The sequence below is a fragment of the Elephas maximus genome, chromosome 1 (genome assembly GCF_024166365.1).
Source record: "Elephas maximus indicus isolate mEleMax1 chromosome 1, mEleMax1 primary haplotype, whole genome shotgun sequence".
Lineage (NCBI taxonomy): Eukaryota > Metazoa > Chordata > Mammalia > Proboscidea > Elephantidae > Elephas > Elephas maximus.
Window position 1 is genome coordinate 133,276,258 of NC_064819.1, and position 27,971 is coordinate 133,304,228.

The window sequence follows — 27,971 nt, forward strand, 5'->3', positions numbered from 1 at the left end:
TTGCAACTTTAATGTATTGTAGGGAGATATGGGACCTCCGGGACCACCAGCCTTAACTGTAAGTATTCTTGAAAAAAATCCAAAATTGAAATATGTTATCCTGTTTATTATTCACACTACATCATGACTGAACCAGAGTTTAAGACCATAGAGTGTTTCGAGAATTGAAAGTGATTTCACAGTCCATCTAGCCAAATCTCCACATTTTCAAGATGGGGCAGCTACCCACAAAAGTGAGATATTCTACCCGACGGCATCTAGGTATTTACTGGAAAAGTCTGGAATCAGTGCAGACCCTGAGTAATTTTCTCTATCCTCCATATGGCTCATAATTTTGTCCCTTAAATGTTTAATTATACCTTCTTAACACCACATTTAAACTAAATGGAAGCAGAGACAGTTCCACTCAATGCATAAAAATAGCTATGCATTTAAACTGATAGTTACATTCTCCAAATCCTGCCCAACACCATTGTTATTTTTCTATGTGATTTGCTTTAAAAGATTTGCAAATGATAAAATGGCAATATTTCAGCAACAAATTTATGAGAAAAGTTCATAATGTACATATAATGGGATTGTTCTCAATTAAATAGTTCATCATGTATTAAACATTTAATCATAAATATATAATGCTTTTATATTTAGATATAATTTACAATTATAGATTTTTCTTCTTAGGCCATTAAAGATTCTCATTTAATTTAAAGATTTGCTCTAAGAATAACTCTTAGCCTAACAGAAAAGAAGAAAAGTTTTTTTTAAAAGATCTTTAGTAGCCTGAGGTCTCTTGAATGTTATGATATTACCTAATGACAAATTAAGAATTTAAGTCATAAGTATTAAAAGACATGCCCATCACAGAAAGTCAGGTTTAAAGAAATCTCCTAGGAGTATGGATAGAGCTCTTCTCAATCAGGGAGCACAGAAATTCCAAATTTGATAACATTTGTATTTATCTTTCTGCTTGAAACCTCATTGTGAACAATACATTAATTAATGTCTTATACATAAGCTTTGCAACTCTTACAGGAGAATTTTTTTTTCATAGATGGAAAATCTAAGAAACCAAACAGGTGACTTACTTAGGTATAACTAAATCCAGTTTGCAATGGAATTCTGTACTTTAAGCTTTGATTTTCCAGATGGAAATAAAAAAAAATATTTATTTGAGAGAAGGTGTTAGCTACGTATCATTCAATTTTTTATGTGTCTTGGAGTTGACTTAAAAATTCTTCAGCAGTAATTTGGAGTTCGGCCTGTTCATTTTACTTAAAGCACGTGAGTTTTTCTTCAGCTAAGTTATATACCTGTATGCTCAACCACTCCACTTACCTGTCTGCTTTCCTACTCATTTTCAACTCATGTTTGAAAATTAAATATGCAGTCCACATGTATCATTTCACCTGAAATACAAGTTTGGCCCCTCACCCAGAAAACTGAATTGGACTGTATTTATTTCATGAATTTTTAATGACAGCCAGTGTCTTCTTGCCAAGTAATACCCTATAAATGGCTCTTTGCACCATTCAGCTGTCGTACATCTAGGGAGAACAAGCTGATTTTTATATTTATCTAAAAATATGATAAAACAAAAAAGCACTATGCAATGAAATATTTTATTTCATAAAATATGTTATTTCATACTATTTTATTTAATTTGGATATTACTATTTTATATGCTTGTGATTATTTTTATTAGTGTAGATAACCACATGTTAACTATGAAATAGGGATGAGCTAAAATGAATACACTAAATATTTAATTGACCTTAATGACGAGATTGATACATTATTAATTAAAGGAACTGGTATCAGACTTCAAGGAAGCCAAATGACGGACCCCACTGTATTTGGGTTAAATTAGGTAAGGATATATAGAAGTCAGGGAGCCCTGGTGGTGCAGTGGTTAAAGTGCTCGGCTGATAAACGAAAGGTCAGCAGTTCGAACCCACCAGCCACTCCGTAGGAGAAAGTATGGAAGTAGATTGCCACATAAGATTTACAGCCTTGGAAACCCTATCGGGCAGTTTTCCTCTGTCCTATAGGGTGGCTGTGAGTTGAAATAGACTCAACGGCAGTGGTTAGTGGGATACAGGAGTCAGTAAACTTACAGTTCATCCAAAGTGGTTTTCAAAGCCAGCTGCACATTAAAATCACCTGGAGAGCTTCAAAGTCCTGCCAGAGTTGGGGCTCCATCCTCAGAAATCCTAATTCAGTAAGTTTGATATGTGGCCAGTGTATTAAAAAGCTCTCCAGGTAGTGCTAAATATACAGCTGTAGTTGAGAACCACTATCGATGGGAAGTATAATGGAGCAAGCTTTCTTCCTACTCAGAAAATTCTTTTAGGCCTTTGTAGAACTCTGGCTTACATCTGCGATCCATCTTAATGCATGGTAATACGGAAATATCTCTTTCCATCAGGGAGGCTTGCTAGTAAAACTAAATTAAGACTGACGCCTACTTGGTTCAGTGGGATCAGGACTAAAAAGTTACCTTTAATTACAGCATTAGCCCAGCCATTCAAGTATTCCTCAGGGCTCAGGTGTCTTACTGCTTTTCAAGCTTTAATGTAAATAGGAACTGTTAAGGCGCTTGCGAAAATGCATATTCTTATGCCATTAGTCTGAGATGGGCCTGAGATCTGCATTTCTAATCAACTCCTAGGGGATGCAGATGTTACTGGTCTTAGGACTACAAGGCCCTATAGAACCCTCTCCCCAGCTGTGCTGCAGACTTGCTGCCTTCTTACATACATCAGTGGTTTGCTACCTTGACTGCACATTAGAATCACCTGAGGTGCTTTAAAAAATCTAACTCCCAGACTGCAGCCTGTGCCAGTAAAGTCAGAAACTCTGGGGTGTAAGCTGAGGAACAGTCATTTTAAAATTTTTCTAAGTGGTTACAGCGTGCAGCAAAGTTTAAGAACCATTGCTCTCAAAGTATGGCCAATATTCTTCTCCACAACTTCCTCTTTCAGAGCTTAAGCAAACGTTTTGTACTTACTCATTGCATCAGTATTTGTATCAAAAACACTCAACCTGATTACTTTTCAGGAGCTCCCAGGAAACGCCAAATCCTCTGGTAACACCAGTGGTCTGGTTCCTGATTAGTTCAGTAAATTGGATGTACTTCCATTTCCACATTTACATACCAGAGCAAGTCAATCAACAGCCTTTTATTGGGCAGAACCACAAGCACTGACAACTCCAAGTACATAGCATTCCAGAGACTGTTTAAGCACACAAAGCTGGCCTGCCCTAAACAGATACGAAAAGTTCAACACCTTTTTTCCCCTCTAAATTATAAATATAAATACTATATTTATTTTACTTGTATTTGTATTTCATTTAATAAGAAATTAAGAGAAACTGTAATTGAGCACACCGATAAACAGACCATTATGTGGAGGATCTATTTTTTGCGCTTATTTTATTTCCTTGTGGATTACCACGCTTTCGCTATTATTTTTATTTTTTTTAATCATATAGAGCCCGTTCATTAAAAAAATCTGGTACATAAAACCATCTATCTATATTTGCTAGATGCTAGTTTTGTTTCTTATTTATACTTTCTTCTATAACTGGTTTTATATAATAGGGTCTCAGTAGAGGAAATGAGGAAAGGCATAAGAAAGGCTAAGTCTAAAAGGAATAAGGAAAGGCAACATTGAGGAAATGGCATGAAATAGACTGGAGTCCTAGAAACCGTTGCTCTAGTTAAGTTTGGCCACGATAGCTCTTACCTTTTGTTCCACCTCCCTTCCCACCATCTTCAAGTATTCTTACTGCCTATGACCTCCTCATTCTCCAATATATAGGAAAATTTTCAATGATAAAACCAACGAAAATAGAACTGCAGTTTGCAGCTGTAATGTACATTAAACTCCTTTATTATCTGCAGAAGGGGATTCCATTTAAAATTCCACAGTTGAATCCCTTTGATAGTATTTGAATCCTTCTGTAGACTCATGTGCATGGATCATATGGAGAAAACCCCAAAGTGTCTGCATTTCAAAAAAAAATACAAAAAGAGAGAAAAGAGAAATCTGGGGCCTGTAAAAATTTCATGTAGATTAAAGTTATAGCTAGGGTATTAAATGTCACTTATATCCTTTAACCTTTAAATATTCTGTTAGTCTACTTGTTTTGAAAAAAAAAAAAAGGAACTGAATGGTTCTTTTTGATACAGCAGCAGTGAACTTTCAGGTGTTCCCAGTTACCTCCTTTATTTTATAGCTTTCCAAATTATTCTGACCACAAAAGATTAAGGAATGAGATCAAGAGTGAGTTTTTGAATCTGTAAATGCAGCACCTGGAAAATACTTTATAAACTAGTGCCCAAACATCCTTCCTAAAAAATTTGTTTATAAAATGTCCTCTAGAGATATGGTAAGATGAAAAGAAACTCCTTCCAGCTTGGAAGGTGAGAATGTAGTAGAATCACAAAAAAAAAAAAAGAAGAAGAAGAAAATCTATGCTTTCCACTATAAACCCACTTCCATGTATCTCTTGTTAGGCATATTTTCAGCAAACACAGCTGGTTGATCTAAAAAATTTAATCAAATCACTTTGATTTCTTTTCAGCCTCTTTTTGGATGGTACTAAATTCACTAATTAGTTTGATACTGAAGTGACTATAGTGTAAACATAGTAAGCTATTACAGTAGCTTATCATAAGTATAATTTTAATGTTCTAAAGAAATAAATGTAAGAATCTTCTACCTGATTTAAATGAACCAATTAATTATTCCTTTCCTCATCCTTTTGTATATAACAAACTGAAAAATATTTTTAAAACACTATTTTTTTTATATCTTGTTAGATCCTAAAAAAATAATAAAAACAATATTAAATGGCAGATATTTATTTAGTGCTTACGACATATTATCTAAACCAATACTTAAACAATCCTATGAGGCAGAATATTATGGCCACAGAAAAGATGAAGGAATATAGGATTAGAAGATTTAAGTAACTTGTCCAAGGTACTTGTCCAATATTAGCTCTGGTGAGTGACAGAGCTATATTCAAATAGCCACTTGTCTGACTCTGAACTAATACTTTTAACTTCTGTTGCATGTATTAGTTAAATCTACGTTGGGAAACAATATGGAAATATTAAGTATAAATTTTCTTTATACTATTGAATTCATCTTCAATTTGTATATATGTAGACTTTAACAGATTTTCATGTCTCTACTACCACCACTTGGTCCTAATTACCATCATATATCCATGGAGCAGTGACTAAGATCTATGGCTGCTAACTAAAAGGTGGGCAGTTCAAATCCACCAGCCGCTCCTTGGAAACCCTATGGGGTAGTTCCACTCTGGTGTCCTGTAGGATCACTGTGAGTCTGAATTGACTCAACAGCAATGGGTGTGGGTTTTTTTGTTTTATCCCTGGATTATTTCTGTAGCCTATTAGTGGCAAGGAGCCCTAGCGCTCGGTTGCTAACCAAACCCACCAGCTGTTCTGCTGGACAAAGCTGTGGCAGTCTGCTTCTGTAAAGATTAAAAAAAAAAAAAAAATTAGAAATGCTATGGAGCAGTTCTACTCTGTCCTATAGGGTCGCTATGAGTCAGTATCCAACTCAACCGCAACAGGTTTATTAATGGTTTCCCTAATATATCCCTCACTCTCCTTGAGTCTTTTCTAAACACAGAAGTCAGGATATTTCTTGTCGCTCTTCTGTTCAAAGTCTCTGATGACTCCTACTTGATTTAAAGTTAAATAAAAAAAAGCCAAATTCCATTCAATAACCTACAAGTCTTACAAGATTCAACTCTCATTGCATTTCTGACTTCGTTGCCTACTCTTGTTCTTCTTACTAGCTTTATTCCACAGCAATAACCTTCCCACAGTTCCTCAGAATGCCAGGTACACTTCCACCTAAGGAGTTCTGCATTGGCTGTTTCTTCTGCCTGGAATCTCCTCCCCTACATACATGCGGAGCTAACTTCCTGACCTCCTTCAAATCTCTGTTTGGACGGGACGGTACCTTCTTAATGATGACTACACTGACTAGCCTATTTATGGCATATACACCTAGAATTTCAAATCCCCGTTAACTGCCCCATTTTTTAATTTCTATATAACACATTACTTTTTAACATATCGTTTAATCTGCTTATTTATTATCTTTGGTTTTCATAGTCAGTTTCGATAGTAACCCCATGAGAGCAAGTTTCTTTGTGTGTTTTGTGTACTGATAAATTCCAAGCACATAAAACAGTGTTTGACACATGGTATGTCCTCAAGAAGTAATTGGTGTTGAATGAACATTGTCTTTGTTATTTTTTTTAATCTCTGTTGGACTAAATTAATTAAGTTTATTAATTTCCACTCATTCTCCATTCTCTTAAACAGTTTTATAATGATTAGCTCCTACGTAGTGATTCGGGTGGAATCATTCGGACTAATGTCTTTTTGGCACAAGATTTTTGTGGTACTGATTCAGTTTTTTTGTGTTTCAGGGCATTCGATCATTGAAGTTTTCTGTTCCTTCCTAGGTCAGTTTTCTAGTTGTCTAATATCCAAAGTTTAAAGAAGTAGAGTGCTAGCCAAATAGTGTAAATCAATGATTCTAATTTAGCACACTGGCTCTGCTTTTACGTTCAGGTTTGCAATCAAGAGTGACTAAGTGATCACTTAAAATATCTGCAATTTGTCTAATGATTATGGCACAAAATGTAATGTTGAAATAAAATCTTCCCTCTGCAGTTTTAGATTTTACTGTGCCCTGTCTTATTCATTTACCCATTTCTCAGCACTTTGTTTAACCCCCAGAAGGTAAAATTATGCATTCTAATCCATAAAAATATGAAATAAACAGCTATCAATTTGAGATTTGGTTTGAAGAATACAAATGAAGAAATATAAAGTCAAATATGCCATGGTTCCAGCTGAAATTCTCTTAGCAATTGGCTTATTAACAACAAAGGAAAAATATCTTTAGTAAGTAAACTTTGCACATATACCTAACTTTTTAAAATTCCAAGCCTAATGTTGATATTTACAAATAATTTACAAAGAAAATATATGAGAGCCAAAGTCAACATTAAATAAGGAAAATTGACCATAATAAGTATTAAAATTTCTTTGATCAAAATTAATTTTTCTGGGGTCACAATGAAAACAGGTTAAAGGTAGATTCTGATAAATTAATGTATTCTGAAATCATGAAGATTTTGACAAAAAAAAAAAAACCTTGATTAAAGGTAAATGTTTTATGCTTCACATTTTACATTGTTTTTCCTTACATTTAAATATTAAATGTAAATCCTTACATTTAACTATGCAGATATAATAAATTCAAATTTCTTAGCTTTTTGTCATTTGTTGTTGAAGTCGTAACATTATACAAATGTATTATTTTTTTAAGGAGCCCTGGTGGCACAGTGATTAAGGGCTTGGCTGCTAACTAAAAGGTCATCAGTTTGAACCCATCAGCTGCTCCATGGGAGGAAGATGAGCACTCTGTTCCTTAAAGATTACAGGCTTAGGAACTCTATAGGGAAATTCTACCCTGTCCTATAGGGTCATTATTAAGTAGGAATCGACTTGACGGTAGCAGGTTTTTTTGGTTTTTTTTTTAATTGTGTTTTTACATATGACATCTTAAAATTGCTGTGCATGTCCTATATCCTCAGTAATACTTACTATTACCAGGCCCCCCCATTAGATAATATTCAACTATTTTTACAATAAAGTTTTTTTAATATAATTTATTTTTGTTGTTATTGAAAATGCAGCAGAACATACACCAATTCAACAATTTCTATATGTACAATTCAGTGACATCGATTACATTCTTTGAGTTGTGCAACTGTTCTCATCCTCCTTTTCCAAATTGTTCCTTCCCTATTAACATAAACTCACTGCCCCAAGTTTCTTATCTAATCTTCCCAGTTCCTATGGTCAATTTGATCCCATATAGATAGACCTTAAAAGAGCCCAGTGCTCAAGGCAGACATTCTTTACTACTTAAGATAAACTATTGTTTGGTTTTGAGAAGACTTCAGGGGATATTATTGGTTTAAGGTTTGAAGATTATTTCAGGACAGTGGTTTCAGAGATTCATCCAGCCTCCATGGCTTACAATAAAGTTACTAAAATACCTGATGATTCAGATGCAAGGTGGGAACTGAAATGATGCATTTGCTTATTGCCTCTGCCTCTTTCCCTCATTCCTCTTCTGGCCTTTGCATATTTTGTCAGAAGAGTGACAGGTGAAGGAAGGTACAGCAGTACTATTTCAGGTAATACATCTACTACTTTTAGGAAAATGACTTTGTTGCTCTGGCCTGTCCCTTGCGGGACTTATTAGATACTTATCCGGACCACACCAAATGTTTACATAGAAGCCAAATGTTAAGTCAGTCTACAGCAGAAGTGCCTTAGACATGCTTACTAAATAATACTTTAAATGCAAGTTCCTTAGGGCCCAGATAAATTTGGCTTAAGTAAAAATTAGACACACAGAGGAAGCATACCTTTGACCCCAAGAACACTACCTTAAATACCACAGGCAACTGAGAGCAACTCTCAGCTGGTCATTTATAAATCAAGTGATGCTGAATTAACAGATGGCCCTAATGCACAAGAGATCATATAGTATTACATATGAAATAATTCTTTTTCTAATTTTGTATGTACAAGACATATAAACAATCAGTTCAGTAAGTGAAATCGTCTCTCTCCTTCCTTCTTCTTTCCCTCCCTTTTCCCCACCCACTTAATTGAATGCTTACTGTGTGCCAGACACTATGCTAGGACTGGAGAGACAGAAGAAAAAAAAAAAAAAACCAATGTCCATTGTCCTTCATGGAACCTATTAGGCTTAGGAAACAGTAATGAGTTGGTTAAACTTAATTTTTCATTTTTAAACTAATCGTTTGTAATTAGTATATAGTCAACACGTTCAACCCTTTCATGAGGAAGCGTATGATCAGGAATCGATGGTACTGAAAGAAGAAGTCCAAGTTGCACTGAAGGCATTAGTGAAAAACAAGGCTCCAGGAATTGATGGAATATCAATTGAGATGCTTCAACAAACAGATGCAGCGCTGGAGGTGCTCACTCGTCTATGCCAAGAAATATGGAAGACAGCTTCCTGGCCAACTGACTGGAAGAGATCCATATTTATGCCTATTCCCAAGAAAGGTGATCCAACCAAATTATAGAAAAATAAAAAATAAATTTTTTTTTTTAATCATTAATACCACATGCAAGCAAAATTTTGCTGAAAATCATTCAAAAACGGCTGTAGCAGTATATTGACAGGGAACTGCCAGAAATTCAGGCTGGTTTCAGAAGAGGACGTGGAACCAGGGATATCACTGCTGATGTCAGATGGATCCTGGCTGAAAGCAGAGAATACCAGAAGGATGTTTACCTGTGTTTTATTGATTATGCAAAGGCATTCGACTGAGTGGATCATAACAAACTACGGATAACACTGAGAAGAATGGGAATTCCAGAACACTTAATTGTGCTCATGAGGAACCTTTACATAGATCAAAAGGCAGTTGTTTGTACAGAACAAGGGGATACTGATTGGTTTAAAGTCAGGAAAGGTGTGCATCAAGGTTGTATTCTTTCACCATACCTATTTAATCCGTATGCCAAACAAATAATCTGAGAAGCTGGACTATATGAAGAAGAATGGGGCATCAGGATTGGAGGAAGACTCATTAACAACCTGCATTATGCAGATGACACAGCCTTCCTTGCTGAAAGTGAAGAGAACTTGAAGCCCTTACTGATGAAGATCAAAGACCACAGCCTTCAGTATGGATTACACCTCAACATAAAGAAAACAAAAATCCTCATAACTGGACCAATAAGCCACATCATGATAAACAGAGAAAAGATTGAAGTTGTCAAGAATTTCATTTTACCTGAATCCACAATCAATACCCACGGAAGCGGCAGTCAAGAAATCAAAAGACACATTGTATTGGGCAAATCTACTGTGAAAGACCTCTTTAAAGTGTTGAAGAGCAAAGATGTCACCCTGAAGACTAAGGTGTGCCTGGCCCAAGCCATGGTATTTTCAATCACATCATATGCATGTGAAAGCTGGACAATGAATAAGGAAGATGGAAGAAGAATTGACGCCTTTGTATTGGGGTGTTGGCGAAGAATATTGAATATACCATGGACTGCCAAAAGAATGAACAAATCTGTCTTGGAAGAAGTACAACCAGAATGCTCCTTAGAAGCAAGGATGGTGAGACTACGTCTTACATATTTTGAACATGTCAGGAGAGATCAGTCCCTGGAGAAGGACCTCATGCTTGGTAAAGAAGTACAGAGTCAACAAAAAAGAGGAAGACCCTCAGTGAGATGGATTGACACAGGGCTGCAACAATGGGCTGAAGCATAACAACAATTGTGGGCATGCCGCAGGACCTGACAGTGTTTTGTTCTGTTGTACATAGGGTCGCTGAGTCAGAACCAGCTCAACGGCATCTAACAACAGCAACAACATGTGGTCAACAAGTATGTGTACAACTGTAGTTACATTGACATGAAACAAAAACGCCTAGTTATTTGCTTTAAATACATTTGAATCAAAGACTTAACTATTAAATAATCGATTCTTACTAAAATCTCAATAGAAAGGTTGTTAAATGCCCAAAGAGCATAATTTCTTTTTGTTTTGGTGAGAATAAATATATATTCTATCAAGCATAGTAATTAAAAAGCAATTTAAGATTATTTTGAATTCTTCATATATCTAAATCTGAATTATTTACCTGATTGTTCTATGAGTTGCTTGAATTTGAATCAATACTGTTAGTCTGAAAGAGTCATATAATTCATATTTAAGTCATTGTTAACTTTCAGAAATCGGTGATTCAACTCATCATTGGGACTTCTTTGGGTACTAGAGGTTTAGCAGAAAGAAAACAGTTGAAATATTTTTTTTAATTAATCCATTTTTTTAATTTGTGGGCAAAAGACTATAAGTGAATTAGTTGATTAAAATAGGAGCTGTTTCTATAATATGAAGCTATTTTTATCTGCTCTGCAGAATTATAGGGGAATCAATGCCTAAGGCCCTAGAAAGATTTGTGTTTTAGCCTTAGGGAAGATTTATGTTTTGGTAAAACCTACGATCAGCTCATTTACGTAAATAAATAAATAAAAATTATTTATAGTTAAATTATTTGTAATTAAATAGTTTGATTATGTATCTTTCATTAAATGAATGATTTAAGAATAACTCCTTCTGCTCTTCTGTTATCGGAGTCCTGGTGGTACAGTGCAAAGCAGTTGGCTGCTAACTGAAAGGCCGGTAATTCTAACCTACCAGCTGCTCCTCGAGAAAAAGATGTGGCAATCTGTTTCTGTAAAGATTACAGCCTTAGAAACCCTGTGGGGGCAGTCCTGCTCTGTCCTGTAGGGTTTTTTGTTTTTGTTTTTGTTTTTTGCCCTTCTGTTTATAGTTTACTTCTCTTTCAAAAGACATTTCAAAATGTTTTCATCGTAAATCTGAATTATGCATTCTAAAACTCAGCAGTACAACTTGTTTGGGACTTTGATGAAAGAGTCATTTTATTTCATGTTGAAATACTCAGCAATCCAGGACAATAAATTAAAACATATCTCAAATTCCATTAGAAAATTATAAATATATAAGGCTTTTGAAAACGTATATGCATAAAAACATGTTTATTTAAATAATAAATATACATAGAAATTAGTTTAATTCTATTCCACTTTCTTTTAAGCATTTTTTAAACTCTTTGTGGTAGAAACATTATATTGGCCTATAAATTGGAACTCAAAAACCATTACTCTCTATAAATAATTAAAATTATATTCATTCCAATTAACTATTCTACTGATTTTAACAACCAAACACCCATACAGAATAACTTAAGACTTCCTGAATTTGGACCTGAGAATATCACATGACATTTCTGTGCCTTAGTTTCATTATCTATAAATTGGGATAATAATATTTCCCATAGCATAATGTTGTTGTGATAAATAAGTTAGAATATATAAAGATTGTAGAACTACTGCCGCCTAGTAAGCACTATGGAAACCCTGGTGGCCTAGTGGTTAAGTGCTATGGCTGTTAACCAAGAGGTTGGCAGTTCAGATCTGCCAGGCGCTCCTTGGAAACTCTATGGGGCAGTTCTGCTCTGTCCTATAGGGTCGCTATGAGTTGGAATTGACTCGACAGCAGTGGGCTCAGTTCGGTTCAGTAAGCACTATGCCCTGGTGGTGCAGTGATTAGGAGTTTGGCTGTTAACCAAAAGGTCAGCAGTTCGAATCCATTAGCTGCTCCTTCAAAACACTATGCGGCAGTTCCACTCTGTGCTATAGTGTCACCATGAGTCGAAATCGACTCAACGGCAATGGGTTAAGTAAGCACCATTCAACTCCTGGAAATCCTGGTGGCATGGTGGTAAAGAGTTCAGCTGCCAACTAAAAGGTTGGCAGTTCAAATCCACCAGGCACTCCTTGGAAACCCTATGGGGCAATTCAACTGTGTCCTACAGGGTCGCTATGACTAAGGTGCACCTGACCCAAGCCATGGTGTTTTCAATTCCTCCTATGCATGTAAAAGCTGAGTAATGAATAAGTACGATTAAAGAAGAATTGACACCTTTGAATTGTGGCGCTGGCAAAGAATATTGAGTATGTGATGAACTGCCAAAAGAACGAACAAATCCATCTTGGAAGAAGTACAGCCAGAATGCTTATTAGAAGCAAGGATGGTGAGACTTCCTCTACATACTTTGGACATGTTATCAGAAGGGACCGGTCCCTGGAGAAAGGCATTATCCTTGGTAAAGTAGAGGGTCAGTGTAAAAGAGGAAGACCCTCAAGGAGATGGATTGACACAGTGGCTGCAACTAGGGGCTCAAACATAGCAACAATTGTGAGGATGATGTGGGACTGGGCAGTGTTTCGTTCCGATGTACATAGGGTCACTATGGGTCAGAACTGACTCAATGGCACCTAATATCAACATGTTATCAAAATAAAATATCTTCAAAACCTACAGTGAAAATACCTGTAGAAAAATATAAAATTATTGACTTGAATGTCATAATGAGGAGCAGATCCCCTTTCCAGCTTCCAAACTAATTAATTTAGGGCAGATGTCCCATATTGAAAATTATCAGCAAGTGGCAGTCCTGACATCACTTACTACCCCTGATTATTTTTCATCAATTTGAAAGTCATATGGTTTGTGAGCAACTGGAATTCTCTCCTTAATTGAAGAATCCTACTTTCTGTTCAATATTCTACTGACATAACAGAAACTTTATATGTTTTAACCATTAATAAAGTCATCTTTTGAGACACAGTTCAAGAAATACTGGATTTAAAGTCAAGAAACCCAGATTCTATCCTGAATTGTACAATTATTTTCGTTTGTTTATTTTTTTAACTTGGTTAAGTCGTTAACATTTAATCTTCAAAGCAGGTTTCTTAAGGTCATTTTGAACTCTAATATTCTATTATTTTCCCCTTTGCTTTTTGTAGGCTAAGCAGTTTCAATTCCTTAAGTTATATATGATCTATACATGTTAAATTTTTTAACTCTTTCCCTTTTGTCACACTATTTTAAATGAATAGAGATTAGAAAGAATAGTCTAGTTAAACAAGATAGATGTCCAATATAGAAGAAGAATTTGACCCACCAATGTCAAGAACTGTGAAGATTCTGAGATTTTATCCTACTTGTAAGCTAACAAGTTAGCCTGCCACCATTTCATGGATTCTAATAGAAGACACAAGACCCCTGGGTTAGAGACAAAGGACTGTATTACTTGTGACAGCAGGCAGCATGAGCTTCATGTTTGCATTGGTTCTCCTTGCCCCCGTGTCCCAGGAGTGTGATGTGGAGCAACCCAGGTGGCTGCTAGAAACGTACTGGGTTTGCATCTCAGCTGAGGAACTCCAAGTGTACAGACCCCAGATCTTTTTTAATGGACTACAAGCAAACCTGCCCTTTCCCCCAAAGGGAGACATTATCTTTAATACACTAAACAGTAGGAAAATAGGCCCTTTTCTTCACTATACAAACATCCTTAAAAAGATACTCAAGAACAAAAGAGCAGTTAGTACCTCCTTGTAAGACATACAAGATAATGCAGAAATACAAGACACCCAGGAGAATTATTTCCCCAAAATAGCCACTCCTCAATTCTATATCGTCTTGGTTTCTGAAAGCTTTTTACATGAGTATACCATACCTTTTAATTAGTCTTACTAAAGGAAGCTGGAACAAAACTCCAATTTGTTCCATACAACACTTAATTAAAACTACTATTAAAAGTACTCCAAACAACAGGACAAGGCCAACCTGTAGTACTGATCTCAGTCATGCCTCTAGTTTCCCAGACCCAATCAGCTGAACAAAACCCATAACTAATCGAAGTCTACCTTAGAGAACTAAATGGCTTTCTCCCTAAATTTCTACATTCACCTTTCCATTTGTCTCGAGGCCAAATATAGCAAGATGGACAAAGGCATTTTTATAGAAATTAGAGACCTGTTTTGTCCCCTGCTTTGCTTCATGTGGGGTACCATAGGGGAACTCAATGAGTAGTGTATTAATCCAAGTGGTCTTTATCCTTTTGATCTAGGACTGTATCAGTCCAACGAAAGAAGCCAGGTAACGGGAACAGAGTTAAGTATGAATCCTCTAGGTCCATTTTGCCTAGGCTGCCACACCGCATACCTGTTGCCATTGAGTCAATTCCAACTCAAAGTGACCATGTAGGACAGAGTAGAACTGGCCCACAGGGTTTCCAAGGAGTGGCTGGTAGATTCGAACTGCTGACCTTTTTGGTTAGTAGCCATAGCTCTTAACCACTGCAACATCAGAGCTCCAGGCTGCCACAAGGAAAGTTAAAACGTAGTTCAGAACAAAGGGCGGTGCCTCACTGTGTAGAAGAATGAACTACTCATGGACAATTTATCTCCAGCAAGAGCTCTGTGCATTGCATCTCTTTTAATGGGTCCTATCAAATGGTTGTTATTTTGTTTACTATACCATCACTGGTGGCATAGTGGTTAAGAGCTATGGCTGCTAAACAAAAGGTCAGCAATTCAAATCCACCAGATGCCCCTTGGAAACTCAGTGGAGTAGTTCTACTCTGTCACTGTAGGGTCACTATGAGTCAGAATCGATTCAACGGCAATGAGTATACCACCACTAACTCCACTGCTGCCGCATTCAACTTTTGACCAACTGTAATACTCAGGCACCTTTTCTTTTAGTGCTTTGCTAGTCTTATTTCTCTTCAGTCCATGCCGTTGATTTCTCATTCCGTTTCCTACGGAATGCCATCTTGTTTCACAACTACTTCTTAATTCATAATAAGATATATTGTAGAAAGTTTAATAGTTTCATGTGTCACTAAAAATGCCATTGAGAATCATCTTATGTCTTAAAATCTGATAAGATTGGCCTGACTCCCCATTCACAGGTACATAGGAAAAATATTCAAATAAATCTTACACTCCAAAGATTTCTTTGGAAGTAGAAGTAGAATATATTAGAGACTATTGAGGTTGGACATATCTGAGTTTGGAGCTCAGCTCCATCACTTATTTGAAGTGTTAACTTTTAGGGAGTTTGTTTCTCATCTATAAAAGGGAAAGATTCTATTTCTTAGAGTTGTTAAGATTAAATAAAATCACACATATAAAATGATTAGTGAAATTCTTGATGTGATAGCATGTGTGCAATAAATGTCAGTTATCTACTCCTGCCCTAACAGTATGGAAGGTCATCAAAGAATTTGTTGGAACTGTAGTGGCATTAAGGCTTCTATCTTTTCATTCTGTGCAAACATTGAACTAATTTTATATGTTGTCCATGTCATCATCTTCTTCATCATTATTTGTTTGCTTGTTACAGCACTTTATTAGTACATTGAATCTCAAATTATCTTGATTTGCTCGCTTGATATACTAGTTATTCTTTTCCCGAAGCTGGAAAATAATTTTTCGATTGCTCCAATTCACTGAAATATTAAGAAGACACTAATTGTAATTTAATTTCATGCAAGCTTTCTAGAGTTTGATTTATGGCTTGAAAATTAGGTTTGTTCCTGGCTTTGATAGCTTCACAATCTAATTGTTTAGAAAGCACATCATGTCGCCAATGCAACAGATTGAAAAGTGACCCTGGAACAACATCCTAGGGCGTCTACATGACACATCATGACTAATTCCTTTAATGCTGCTTCCACTGAACTGGAGTGACACTGACAAAGTCTTAACTTATTCAGTCTGTAAAGATGTGATTATGTAGCTCTACAGTTTGACCATATTCCTAAAAGATTGTGTTTAAAGAAATATTTGTATATAGTCTGATTTGTCCGTTAACCTCCAATTTAATTTCCACAAAGATTGAGTTAGTCCTCAGATGTATTTAAATCAGTCTCAGAATTTCAACACTAGTTTCAAGGATTAATCTCAGTATAACAACTGTTAGCACATGTTTTACCACTTAATGCCCACCCAAAAATAAAAAACAATAAATAGATAATGCAGCTACTTTCGCATTAGTAAGTACACAAATTTCCAAAATGTACCATATAGTTAATTCTTAATTCATAGGGAGTTCTCACTAATTTTGTGAATTGATAATCAACTGCTAAGTACTTAAGCAGCCACCCTGGCATTTTTTTTTTCATATGTTTTGTGGAATTAACAAAGCTTGTTCAATCTGTAAAGCCCTTCTCCTTGGTTCTGCCACCAACAAGTACAAGTGGAATCTAATGACAAGGAGATAATAAAAAAATACTTTACATGGTAATAATAGCCTTTCCTTGTTAAGCAAATTAGAGACAAATAGTTGTAATTTGAGAACAACTTCTGTTAATAGTAATGACACTTATCTGCTGTATATTTTAGGGTAAGTTGCCAGATATGAAAAATAGGACAATTTCTTGCTATTTCAAATGCTAAATTTGAATCTGCATGCAATAAGTAAACTTTGGGAACCAGGTTTATTTATCCTACCTTAGTGAAGGCTCATAATAAAAAAAAAATACCATTTTTCAATAAATGGCTTGGAGACAACTGTCTAGAAAAACACAAAGTTGGATTCCTACAGATCCCAATAAAAATATGAGATGGATCAAAATTTAAACATGAAAAACTAAACGAGAGAAATTCTTTAGAAAAATATAGAAAAAAAATTTAAATAACCAATAGAGAAAAATTTTCCAATTATAAAAAACCTCAGAAGGCATAAATGAGAAAAATTAGTAAATTTAGCCACATTAAAAAACAATTCCTGAATGGCCAAAAAAACATATCAAGAGACAAAAAAGCTAAACTGGGAAAAATATTTATAGCTCATAGACAAAAGGCTAAATTTCTTAATATATAGAGAAAAAAAAAAGAGAGAGACTCCTACAAATCAATAAGAAAAAGACCAACAACTCATTAAAAATGTTGGGCAAGGATATAAACAGAGGGTTCATAGCAAAGAAAGAATAAGATGGCTCTTAAACACATGAAAAGATACCAAATTCACACATGATTGGGGAAAAGTAAGCTAAAACTCCTCTGAGCTATTATTTTTCACTGACAAATTGGGAAAAACCAAATATTTGATATTATACTATGTGAACAAAAGTGTGGAGAAACACATTCATACACTCTGGTCAAAGTATATATGGATGCAATCTTGATGGAGGGAAATTTGACACTATCAAAATTTCACATTTGCTTTTTTGTATGTACATAGATATTCATTTCAGTATTGTTTGAAATAGTAAATGAATGGAAATAGTGTAAAAGTATAGCTATAAATGAGTGGTTCATAGAGTTTAAACATGCACCAAATGTTTACATTTCTATGACTATATAAATATTGTTAGTTGCAGTGCTAAGTAGTGTACTTTTACTTTCTTGAATAGTTTGTTGTTGGTGGTGGTGGTGGGTTTGTTTTCTTTGGTGTTTCTACTTTTCTGTTTTCCCTGTAATTAAATCCTCCATATTTTTCAAATTTTCTCATTCAGTCTCTTGTTTTCAGACCTCCTATTCCACTCTTGGGTAGTAGCTTTCTAGGCTGACCACAGAATTCTCATTCTGTGACTCCCTTTATTTTTTCTTTGGGTTGATTCCACTACTTCTTATTTTTCTCATAATATCTTTTCTTGATTTTATTCCCTCATTTATGTGAACACATCCTCAAGCAAATTATTAAGAGAATGTGAAAGGGAGTTAAATGTTCTGAGATTCTACATGTCTAAAAACATTTTTATTCTACCCTCACACTTGGTTTATCATTTGTCTTGGTATGGAATTCTAGATTGAAAATTATTTTCCTTGGATGTATAACGGTTTTGTTGCATTATTTCTAGTATCAGTGTTGCTGCTGAGAAGTCCAATGTCTTATGGATTCTTGTTCCTTTCGCTTTCCCAGGAAGAGGGAAAGCAAGAATACTGGTGTCAGACGAATTCATCATTCTTCTTCTGAAACTCTCCAAGGAAGCATCCCTTTTCTGGTTAGATAAAACTACCCTTACATCTCCTCCCTTCCCTATGCCTTCTGGTTCATAGTTAAACTTTATGATCTATGAGGGCATCTCTTGATATGTAGTTATGAAGTACTTGGAATTTAGAAAAACCCTTCTCTTAACATAGCCTAACTTCCAAAACTACAACTTGTGTAGACTCAACAATCCTTTCTTGGGTATTAAAAGCAAACCAACAAACAAACAAAAAATGAAGATTGACTTCCATTGTCATTATACTTGTGCTGTAGCGATCTTATTCCTCCTGAGAAAATGGATACCTCTGGCAGAAGGCGGGGGCGGTCAATAGAAAGCAGTTTAAAAGAGAAAAGCACTTTAATACATGTTTTCAATAATTTTTAAAAAGTTATTCTATGGAGCATTTTTCTCGTAATTTTTTTAGTTTTCACCACTTTACTCAATTGCAGCTTAGTTAGCCTGATATTATATGACCATCTTCACAGTTATTTCCATTAAACACCTTGCCATTTTGTGTGGGGAGTGACTACCTCTGGACTGATTTTTTTTTTTTTAATCCTACAAAGAGCCTAAATTTCCTGCAGTGTAGTTACTTATGTTCCATAGCCAAATATAAAAGTCATTGATGATGTTAAATTTGGAATTATGTTTCTACCATGCTGCCCATCCTTTCATGGCATTGGAAGACATTTTGAAGTGATCTATATATGGACCATTCCAGTAGAACCACGTCTCCATATGGCTACTGACCTGTGGCAAAGCCAATTCAAAAATGCAGTCTGTTTTCATGATCAGACTGTTCATTAAAACTGAATTAGTCATATGCTCCCTCGCGTAAATCATTAAGACAGATGATACAAATGGATTTGACAGACCATGGCCTACCAATTTTTTACTTGTCAACAGAATCTTGAGTACACTGAAATCAAACCATTTTATTTACTATGTTGGGGCCCAAATAAAGCAAAAGCAGATTTAACAAAGTTTTTCAGTCAGGAATAATTATCAAATATGAAAGTACTTATAAAAAATGAAATCCAATCAAGAGTAATTATGAAATATGAAACTACATAATTTTAAGTGATATCAGCATTTTACATAATTTGATTGGTACTATTATTAATTAATGATAAGAATAGATACTTTGGTATATATGGATATTTCAAAAAGTATTCTCATACTGGTGATATAAATTAAAGAATGCAGGTTATATTTCTTCCTTTAATGAAGGAAAAACTCCTCTGAGTAGAATTATAGCATCTATTTTGCAATACTACCACATAAGAAATAAAAATAACTTGGATTATTTTGGTATCAAGTGGGATTTGTAGATGAAGACTATAATTATCTAAATTGGATTTTTCGTAGCTATGGTAATTAATATTCTCAGTACTGCAGAAGTACCAAGAGAAGTGTAAAGAATCCGAATCTTAGCAGTCGTTTATCCATTCAACACTTATTAAATCCAACCAACGATGCTAGGGAATATGGAATGTGGAAAGGAACCAAGAATATGCACACTACAAAATGGGAAGTCCCGTAATAGGGACAAAAATAATTGTTAAAGTTTGTAGGAAGTACAGATATTCCAACAGAATTGCAGATGCAAAGAGTATATATTCTATTATTTAATTTATAACAGTTCTAGTTTTATTGTCTGAATCAATAGTGGCCGAGATCATGCTATTTCAGAATCAAGATAATAAAAAGAGACGTGATTCCTGAGTTGAAAAAATATGGGATAAGATTATTATTAAAATATATCCCAGCAGCCACATAGAACAATCGTAATTCATTATGTGCCATGCCTAAAATGCTACCAGGGCTTTCTGAAATTGTTAACTTTTAAAAGCACTACATATGACCTCTATTTTTAAAATTGTTGAAGGTAGGCTAAAATTGTCTATCCAATTATGGAACTTGTTACTACAACTGGTAATGACTGAAACATTGCTGTCTACACTAATATTTCATAGGGTTTTATTTCTAGTGACAGACAGCTCTTCCTGTTCTTCCCTTGCCAGTATTATTGGGAAGATTTGTAAGGGCTTTTTTTAGTATGTATAAGACATTCTATTGTTCTTTATTTCAAAGACATCTATTTCCTGACAGCTGCTTATGACAAAATGATAGACTTTTTATGTGTAACATAGAACTTTTTTTCTGAATACTTACACACGCTAAGGGAAATTCTTTCATGTGCCACAATAATTTTGTGAAATAACATAAAACTGGTCACTCGCTTAATTTATTAATATAAACATGCTCAAATTCCACATTTAAGAACTAATGTGAAAATCGCTTCCCTTTACCAGACCACATATCTTTTATATTTTTAATTATTGAAAATAATTTTTCTTTGTAAAACTTATTTCCTTTGTAAAACCAAATTTTATCATCCTAATGTCCTCAGCTTTTTTTTTGGTTTGGGTTAATGTCCTCAGCTTACAGAATCTATTCCCATTGTTCACATATTAAAGGCATGACATTTTCTATAAAGACAGATAAACACTATTTTCCATTTTAATTTTGTACTCTCTATTTGAAACATAAGAAAAAAAAATGCCCTGGTAGTATTTTTAGAAGTTATTGCAGATTCTGCTTAATCTTATGTTTCAAATCTATGAAGCATACTCCAAAACAATGATCATAACATTTAAAATGCACTTACTTGCATAACATTTTTGTTGAAGTGGTTTTAGGTATCAGATGTATGGCAACATTCCTGGCAAGGGAGTACAAATAATACTTTAAAATGAAAGTTTCTTTTCTTACTTCAGTTCCTTTCCTTGGTTGAGAAGTTATGAATATATCTTGCCTCTTTTCAAAAGTGAAAATGTGTTCAAATGCACTTAATCTAGCCTATTAACTCTACTAAACATCTGCTCCTTTTGTTAAAACACTTCAGAATTCTGTTCTGAACCAGTTAATTTTAAGTACTTTCTCAGTTAAATATTTACATGGCCTTCCATGATATAAGCTCCAACTTTTCTTAAATAATCAGCAGTTTGTCCAGGGAGAGCTGTGTGAAATGTAACACACTGTAATAGCTATCCCCTAGAACTTAACATGGTTTGGCTGCTTGAACTACATTTTTCATATTTCTGACCTAGCACAAAAAGGTAACAACCTTATGGATTCCATTCTTTGTCAACATTTTCAAAGTCCAGAATTCCACTAAAAAAAGAAAGTGAGTGCCCTGTATAGACATGGAGACCTGGTGGCACAGTGGTAAAGAGCTATGACTGCTAACCAAAAGGTCGACAGTTCAAATCCACCAGCTGCTCCTTGGAAACCCTATAAGGCTGTTCTTCTCTGTCCTCTAGGATCATTATGAGTCAGAATTGACTTGACAGCAAGGGGTATAGATATAACAGCTGTTTATATTGTGAAAAATCTTAAATATGTTCCAAATGTTATTCTCTAATTTGAGAAATGATATAAATCTGTAGAAAGCCAATTAGTAACAAAGATTTAAATAATTCCCATGATACAGATGATGTCATGGGGTGGAAAATGATCAATTCTTAAATGAATTGTAAGACAGTTTTACTCTAAGATCACTTCAGGCTGAGGAGGTCAAGTCCAAGTTCTGAAAATAAATATTATTACATGAAGCCTAGAAACCTATTTCCCACCATCACCTCTCCAGTATTGTTCTATCCCAGTGTTTTCTTCTTTATGATCTAGTTTACTGAGTAGGTATTCTTTTCTACAAGTGTGATGGAAGATAGGAAAAAAATAAATAAATAAATCTCTGTCCTCTAGAACACACAATCGAGTAAGGCGATAAGTACATACATGATGGTATCTATCAAGACCCTGGAAACCATGGTGACGTAGGGTTCAGAGGCTACAGCTGCTAACTAAAAGGTCGGCAGTTTGAATCTACCAGGTGGTCCTTGGAAACTCTATGGGGCAGTTCTGTTCTGTCCTGTAGGGTCACTATGAAGTGGAATCGACTTGACGGCAACAGGTTTGGTTTTTTTTGGTTATTGAGACTAGATTAAGAAAGGATCACAGAAGGGGTTCTTAGACTAAAGGTCACTTCACTTCTTGTAAGCTGGGATAGAGGGCAGGGAATGGAATAGCAGAGTATCAGTGGTTAGGTAGGATTTTGAAATATATTCTGCACTTAAGCCAGAGGCATATTGAAGATCAGTTGGGCCTATTCTAAAATTTTAAGCACAAACGAATTAGTAATTATTGTGTGGCCCCCCATTACTCTGAATGGGAGTGACTGCTAATTCAACACAAGGAATTATATATATATAATCTCCACAGTATTAGTGAGAGGACTGGGGAGAGGGAGGGGAAAAACATTGCTTTCTTCCTCAATTCCTGGTGTAGGCTAAGACTTCTAAATTTCAGATCCTACTTCACCCAGCATTGGTACTGGGCGGGTTGAAGATGTAGGAAAAGAGGGATAGACTGAAAGTGATATTTGAATTTGGCATTTCTTATTTTCTTTTAAGGCTTAACCTTGCAGCTATGACAAAGGTAAATCGTATTATCGTGAGAGTGTTTTTCTAGATGCTGATGTGTCCAAACCAAGGAGCAACCCTTTAGATCTTTAAATTTCATAAACTGCTCTCACACCTGTAATCTAATTTCATTATCTCAAAAACAATGTAAGGGAACCTCTAGTAGCATGGCTATTACCAGAAAAAAAAAAGGAAACCAACCAGTGTTGGAGAGGGTATAGAGAAATTGGAACCCTCATTCATTGCTGGTGGGAATATAAGATGATGCAGCTCTGTGGAAAACAGTTTGATGGTCCCTCAGAAAGTTAAATATAGAATTATTATATGACCCAGCAATTCTAGTCCTAGGTGCGTACCTTAAAGACTTGAAAACAGGGACTCAAACAGGTACTTGATTTGTACACCAATGTTCGTTGCAGCATTATTCACATTAGCCAAAAGGTGGAATTAACTCAAGTGCCCATGAACAGAAAATGGATAAACAAAATGTGGTTTATACATAAAATGGATTATTATTCAAGCATGAAAAGAAATGAAGTCCTGATACATGCTATGGCATGAATGAACCTTGAAAACAGTATGCTTATATGAAATATCTAGAATAGGTAAGTGCATAGAGACCAAAGTTTTTTAGTGGTTGCCAGGGACAGGAAGGAGGGAGAAAGAGGGAAGTATTGATTAAGGGGCACTGGTTTTTTGGCGGGTGAGTTTCTGTTAAGGGTGATGAAAAAAAATTGAAACACGTAAAGGTGATGGTTAAACAATATGGTGCATGTCATTAATGTCACTGAAATGTACAAATAAAAATGGTTGAAATAGAAAGTGTTTTCTTATATATATATTTTTTACCACAATTAATGTTTAAAAATGTAAGAGAGGTATGTCCCCATTTCCTGAAAGTAAAAACTGAGGCTCACATTGGTTAGGAGCCTTGTAAGTGTAAGAATCTGAAACAAAATTTTTACTTGACTCCCTTTCCTGCAGAGGTTGAAGCATCTTCTCAAAATAAGCACGTTATTCTAATACTGTAATTTTAATTCTGGGACTTCAAGCATCTGAGTGAAAATTCCAGGAAAGGCTCATTTTTATTATTAATTCACTTAAGATAAAAAGATTTCTAACATGCAAGGATCATAAGGAAAGACATGTAAGGTACAAGAGAGTAACTCATCTGAGAACACACACATGAACATTCGCAAACAAATGCTGAGTTCTAACCAAGGCTCCATGAAGGAGAAGGGGATGGGAGCTGGCACTTATTAAGCACTTACTACTGCGTGGACCCTCATTTTGCTGACATGTTTGCTTAGGCATTCTCACTCAATCCTCACAGCAATTCCTTTGGCAACTATTAAATCTGTGTTATTACAAAAATATGAACAAAATTTTATGGAGATTGAAGTGAAATCTTTAATAGCAAAGAAACCTGGTATCAGAAAAGAACTGGAGAACCATGTGTTTTGCACTAATTAGGGGGAAGCTTTGGAAGTCACATAAAGGAATTTTAACAATAAGACAATGGCTCCTTTCCCTTATTCCTCCATAAAAATATTCAGAGCAGGCCAAGATTACCTGATTCTATGAATACAGAAGTTTCTTGGTACTTCTCTTCCATTTTAGCACTGAGACAACCCTGACTGGGCTCTCTAGGTCCAAAGAAAATTATAATGATCTCTTTTCTCCTGCTGTCTACTCTTTCCACTTTTCCTCCCCTCTTATCCAGCCCCCACCATGGCCGTAGGTACTCTGCCACACTCTGAAGGGTATTAAGAAGCCTCTTGGGGGAAGTCTCTTAGTAGTGGCATTTCCCATGTATATTTCCTAAACCGAATTTACAAAAGTATGTGTGGCTCAGTGCAGTAAAAGCAGGTAGACACCCTTTGGTCTGTCCTCACCTCCCACAGTTCTCTTCTATGAGGGTAGCAATGTAACACTGAGGGCAGAAATAAATTTTCCTTTCAAGGAATACAGAGGGAAAGAATAGCTGTCATTAGAATAATCTGCTCTTTTTCCACATTTAAAAAAAAAGTTAGGAAAAAGAAGAAACTGGAAATGTGGCAAGTCACATTTCTCTATGTACTTTACAGAATACATGTTCAATGTCTTCCTAGAATCAAGAAATTAATTTAAATTTAGGTAAAATGGAGCTTTGGTGTATCTGTATTTTTTGTAATAATTGAATAATAAATCCATTGTTTGACTTTACTAAATGGGAGGAGCAATGGTCTGGATAATTGTAAATAATGAATAGTTCAAAAAGTTTAATTTCTTAGTTTGAGCAAAAGTATGATTTTTCTACAGTTAATTGACCTATGTTTTACTAATGACAATATTAAAATTATTTTTTTCTCTGCAAATGCTAACTAATTTTCAATAAAAATACATCAAAAATGTTCTTAGCATTAGGGGAATGTGCCTAGGATTAAAAGTTGGCCACGCAATTTAAGTAATGAATAATTCATTGAAGATTAAGAAGAATTTCTTATTTTTCATTAACTCCTAGCTGGGTTCTAGACTAAGAAAAGGTGGGGGAAGTGAATGAGGATTCAGAGTCATAAAAAGCAAGGAGGCAGGTAAGAGGGCTTATGTGAATGTATTGTGTCTTCTTACTACTTGGACCTCACACACAAAATGTTCTCCTAAATAATTCACGAATTTGTTGACTACATTCCAAAGCACGTTTAAAATTTTTGAAATTTGTGGACTTTTGTTATATAAGTTCTCCAACTCGTAGAGTAGAATTTTGATTACATGTGCCTCACAATTAATTTTATTCCTTTGGTGAACGTTTGGTGTGTGTATGTTTTAGGTAACTCATGTTTAAAGACAGTGAAAGAGCTGTCAGCATTTGGATGGCTATCAAAAATGTTATGTATCATTTTGACTATTCATGAAGTGATAATATTTTTCCCAAGGGTAAGAGGGAAGAGTTTAATCCAGAGCCAAGATTGTGTCAATTGTATTAGAAATACTACAAACTCCCTGTAATTATATTGTAATTAATACTTGGTATAAATTTTTTTTTCTATAAATGGATTTCAACATTTGTTCTTTTTATACACATTAGGAATTTACCATCCTTTGCAAACTTAAAGTTGGCCTTATTAGCCAACTTTCCTTGGTTCAAAGGTATTTTTTGTAACAACAAACAGAACTGATCACTTTTTTCATTCCCTAGTTTTAATTCCTGCCTACATCAATAAGACATAGCCTCCAAGTTCCCCTATAACATTAAATTGTTAAAAAATTAGACAAAAGATAAAAATGAAAGTAGTAAATATACATGATTAGTCTATTGTGGAGAGCCAATCAGAAAAATTGGGGGGACACTGAGGATTGATGATAAATGAAGAATTTTTTTGTGTTAATGGTTTTTGAAAATTGGTTACAATAATTTATACTAAATTATGACAACATACCAAATGAAAAGTATGTAAATAAAAAATTAAAATATGGCTGATCACTTTTCTCTATTTGAAACAAAATTATATGGTGAAATTATGAATTGCAGGATATTTATGAAAATGCGTTCTTGTTGTTAGGTGCTGTCAAGTTAGTTCCAACTAATAGCGACCCTGTGCACAATGGAATAAAACATTGCCCTGTCCTGCACCATCCTCACAATTGTTTCTGTGCTTGAGCCCATTCGTGCAACCACTGTGTCAGTTCATCTCATTGAGGGTCTTCTTCTTTTTTGCTGATGCTCTGTTTTACCAAGTATGATGTCTTTCTCCAGGGATTGATCTCTCCTGATAACACCTCCAAAGTACAAGAGACAAAGTGTCACCATCTTTGCTTCTAAGAAGCATTCTGGTTGTACTTCTTCCAAGACAGATTTGCTCATTCTTTTGGCAGTCCATAGTAAACTAAGTATTCTTGGCCAACACCACAATTCAAAGGCGTCAGTTCTTCGTTTGTCTTCCTTACTCATTGTCCGCTTTCACATGCATATGATGCAATTGAAAATACCCTGGCTTGGGTCAGGTGCACCTTAGTTTTCAAGGTGACATCTTTGCTTTTCAACACTTTAAAGAGGTCTGTTGCAGCAGATTTGCCCAGTGCAATGCATCTTTTGATTTCTTGACTGCTGCTTCCATGAGTGTAGATTGTGGATCCAAGTAAAATGAAATCCTTGACAACCTCAAACGTTTCTCCGTTTATCATGATGTTATTTATTTGTCCAGTTGTGAGGATTTTTGTTTTCTTTATGTTGAGGTACAATCCATTCTGAAGGCTGTGGTCTTTGATCTTCATCAGAAAGTGCTTCAGGTTATCTTCACTTTCAGTAAGCAACGTTGTGTCATCTGCTTATCGCAGGTTTTTAATTAGTCTTCCTCCAATCCTGATGCCCCGTTCTTCATATAGTCTGTCTTTTTCAATTATTTGCTCAGCATACAGATTGAATAGGCATGGTGAAATAATACAACTCTGACGCATACCTTTCCTGATTTTAAACCATGCAATGTCCCCTTGTTCTGTTCAAACAACTACCTCTTGATCCACGTACAGATTCCTCATGAGCACAATTAAGTGTTCCAGAATTCCCAGTCTCCAGAGTGTTATCCATAATTTGTTATGATTCACACAGATCCACATAGTCAGTAAAACACAGGTAATCATCTTTCTGGTATTCTCTGTTTTCAGCCAAAATCCGTAAGACATCAGCAAGGATATCCCTGGTTCCATGTCCTCTTCCAAATCCAGCTTGAATTTCTGGCAATTCCCTGTTGATATACTGCTGCAGCCGCTTTTGAATGACCTTCACCAGGATACTGCTTGCATGTGATATTAATGATACTGTTAGATAATTTCTGCATTCAGTTGGATCATCTTTCTTGGGAATAGGCATAAATATGGATCTCTTCCAAGTTTCTTGGCATAGATGAGTGAGCACTTCCAGTGCTGCATCTGTTTGTTGAAATATCTCATTTGGTATTCTATCAGTTCCCAGAGCCTTGCTTTTCACCAATGCCTCCAGTGCAGCTTGGA

General features: G+C 35.3%; 1 protein-coding gene across 1 annotated transcript in view; it reads left to right on the top strand.

The window, feature by feature from the left end:
- Positions 1 to 27,971, top strand: part of COL19A1 (collagen type XIX alpha 1 chain) — a 376,494-nt gene that overhangs the window by 180,037 nt on the left and 168,486 nt on the right. The window contains exon 14 of the mRNA XM_049873731.1: positions 23 to 58. Within this exon, the coding sequence (XP_049729688.1) occupies positions 23 to 58 (36 nt within the window). The remainder of the gene's footprint in view (positions 1 to 22; positions 59 to 27,971) is intronic.